Genomic DNA, 3124 nt, shown 5'->3' on the forward strand with positions numbered 1-3124 from the left:
AGATTGGCTCCTTCATGAAATTTTTGTAACCCTTTGTAATCTTTTACTAACTCCCTTGCTAGTTTTTTAAATAAATGAAATTTTCTGCTGTTAAAAAAAATATGAACATGAATGCTCTAAACGATTTCAGATGTGACCAAATAACTTTATATAGAACCATTAACAAGTCTCATCCTGTAATATAAATATATATAAAAATTCAAAGCCTTTAAAATTTCATATATGATGAAACAGCAAACTAACTTTTTTCTAATATATCATATCCAACAGAATACACACACAATCAAACAAAAAACAACCAATTCAAAGTTACACACTTGAAATGATACTCAAAACAAAATGCTCAGCTTGTAGTTCCCACAAGCCTTGAACTTAGCTTATTAGCTGTGTCAACTCTCAAGCTTTCGACAATTCGCTAACGGACATCTTTTCTTTCCACGTGATCATAGATTTTAGGAAGTCTTTGACTTCTCGAGTGTCCCGAAGGGACAACAACGCTTTGCTTTCTTTCGGTACAGCAGATACCAAAATCCCATAACCACGCTTTCTTTCTCTTAGAAACTAATGAAATATGCAAATAATCAATGAGTTGATGACGCAACATTAAAGAAATAAATGATAGATAAATGTTATATACCTTGAATGCATCTTCGTCTGTTCTATCATCTCCGATATATATTGGAAGAACATCATCACTGTTGCTTAGCCCTGTAGATGGACGAACATCTTAAGATACATACATACAAAAGTACATATATTCTGTTTTAATTTTTTTCTGACGAAAATACATATATTATATATGTAAAGATCCATACAAAAGTTCTGTTGTAGTAACATATTAAGCTAAATTTAATTTAATTGGGCTACAAAAGAAGTTTTTTAACATACCCAGTGATTTGAGTAAAAACTTCACTGCCTTCCCTTTGTCCCAATCGATCATAGGATGGATCTCTAAAACCTAAACACAAAAAAAAAAATGGACTACAAATGATCAAACGAGTATAGTTAAAGGATAAAATGAAAGGGCCAGTGTTTTTATATTACCTTCCGCCCATGTGTTAATCTCAAACGAGGATAACCTTTCAAGACATCATGAACACATTGTGCAATTATAGGCCAACGCTGCAACACGTTGAGTATAGTCTTTCAGACAAGAATACTTATCACGACATCAATAATATGCAAAACCCGAAGTGTTTCTTACCTTCTCATCTACATTACGGTAATGTACAGAAGTACAAAATGTATGATTTTCCACAAATGCCCCTGGGATATCCTTAGTCCTCTCAACAAGGGTCCTAAAAACCTAAGTCAAAGTATATATCAAGTCGGTTAGAAATGTTTAATGAAAATTTTTTAACGATGAAATATTATAATACGACCCACCTCATCAATCATTGGTATAAACTCTCTAGCAGGTTGGAAAAGATTTACTTCCTTGCCCTGCACAAGACAACAAAAAAGATCATAAGAAAAGAATGTGACAATATGGGCGGGTTTGATGATATGTCAACACAGTTTTTAGTCAAAGGGGTAATCTTTCATTGGACTTGACTATATTTTTAAAGTCATATATCAGGTAAAAGCTTTATAATACCTGTTTATCAGTAGCTCGTATATACTTTGTATGATTGGTGGGCAACGTGTCATTGGCTGGAAACATGATGTCCATACCATGACTACCAGCATAAAAGAGTTCTGTTAGTCCAACTAACTCATAAACCTGAACAAACATGTTTAACATGAAAATGTAAGACTTAAAAATATCATTTAAGCAATTTACCGCTTTTTAATTTTAATATAGTAGAATGATATCGAATTTTCAACAAACCATCATTGATGAAAAAATTGAACAATTTGGATAAATTGTTATAATGTTATTGCTAATTAAGTTAGCATCCTAATCAATTTTAATTTGTGCAAAATAGTTAATACTGGCATTGTGTTGTTTTATTTCAATTCTAACGTTCAAATGATTTTTTAATATAGAGTTAATAACATTGCTGAATTGAGACTGGTGATAACTTATCAAGGCTTCTTCCACTAATTATTGCAGTAGGGAAGTACTCTGCCACACCTTTAACAGCAGAACGCATCTTAAAAAAGTGAACTGTGTTAGAACCATTAGGCAAGTAAAAAAAAAAGAATCAGAAAAATTTGAAAGGTATAACATACATCGGTTGACATAAAAGCACGATTGGGATCGTTGACAATTGGTGAGAGTGTCCCGTCATAGTCTAAGAAGATCACTATCTTCTTCTTATTCGCACGATATATGATATGATCAAAAGATTTGAGGGCCGAAGGGTACTTAACCTTCATGTAACATCAAAAACATTCAAGTTATAAGGGACAAGATAATACTTTTTGAACCATCAAACACAAGTTTTTCGATGCAAACATAATAATTATTTTCGACAAATCTTTCTTTTTCGTGTTGAAATTCCAATGATATGCGCAAAATCAACTATTCATATGAAAGATTAAAATAGTCAATTTATTGTTCTTAATGCATACCATCCAAGAACAATAAATTATATCATTGTCATCACAAGCAAGCTCACCACCAACATCTTTAATCAACCTTTTACGAGGTGGCGAAGAAGATTGCATGGCATCTAACCAACCATTGAACCATACATCGTCAAGTTTACCGGGCTTCTTTTTTGGATTCGAGTGAGGAAATGCACTTGAATGAAAACCTAATATCGCCTTATTAAGAAAAGCAGGATCAGTAAGAACAGGAGAAGCATTCACCGAGCTCATATCCATTTGATTAGAAGACGAATTTTGAAAATTAAATAGAAAGGTTTGAAATTTTGGTATTTGGAAACAATGGGCGGGGTTTTACGGATCTATCCAACCCTTTTGTCAATAAAGAACCAGTGTTTCAACGTTTTCTGATCACATGTACTCACTGAGTAATCCATTGTGAAATAATTAGTTCCTGAAATCTGTAATACAGAGTTCATGCAACTAATCAATATCAATCAATATATATGTACTAAAATAAAGAGGTATTGTGTGGATATTTTTAAGATTAAATCTCCTTAAAGAATGGAGATATAAAACATTGTATTTATACTAAACAATACATCATTTTAGAATACAAGAATTTACATAA

General features: G+C 32.2%; 1 protein-coding gene across 1 annotated transcript; it reads right to left on the minus strand.

Annotated features, from left to right (window-relative positions):
- Window positions 1-396: 396 nt before the first annotated feature.
- On the minus strand, window positions 397-2772 carry LOC139888602 (probable trehalose-phosphate phosphatase F). Its single transcript, XM_071871603.1, has 10 exons — window positions 2518-2772; window positions 2176-2316; window positions 2016-2096; window positions 1598-1723; window positions 1387-1443; window positions 1205-1306; window positions 1045-1122; window positions 889-958; window positions 638-708; window positions 397-561 (listed from the first exon to the last, which is right to left on the minus strand). The coding sequence occupies exons 1-10, from the start codon at window positions 2770-2772 to the stop codon at window positions 397-399; spliced, it is 1146 nt and encodes a 381-aa protein (XP_071727704.1).
- Between the last annotated feature and the right edge of the window lie 352 nt (window positions 2773-3124).

This window comes from Rutidosis leptorrhynchoides, chromosome 2 (genome assembly GCF_046630445.1).
Source record: "Rutidosis leptorrhynchoides isolate AG116_Rl617_1_P2 chromosome 2, CSIRO_AGI_Rlap_v1, whole genome shotgun sequence".
NCBI lineage: Eukaryota > Viridiplantae > Streptophyta > Magnoliopsida > Asterales > Asteraceae > Rutidosis > Rutidosis leptorrhynchoides.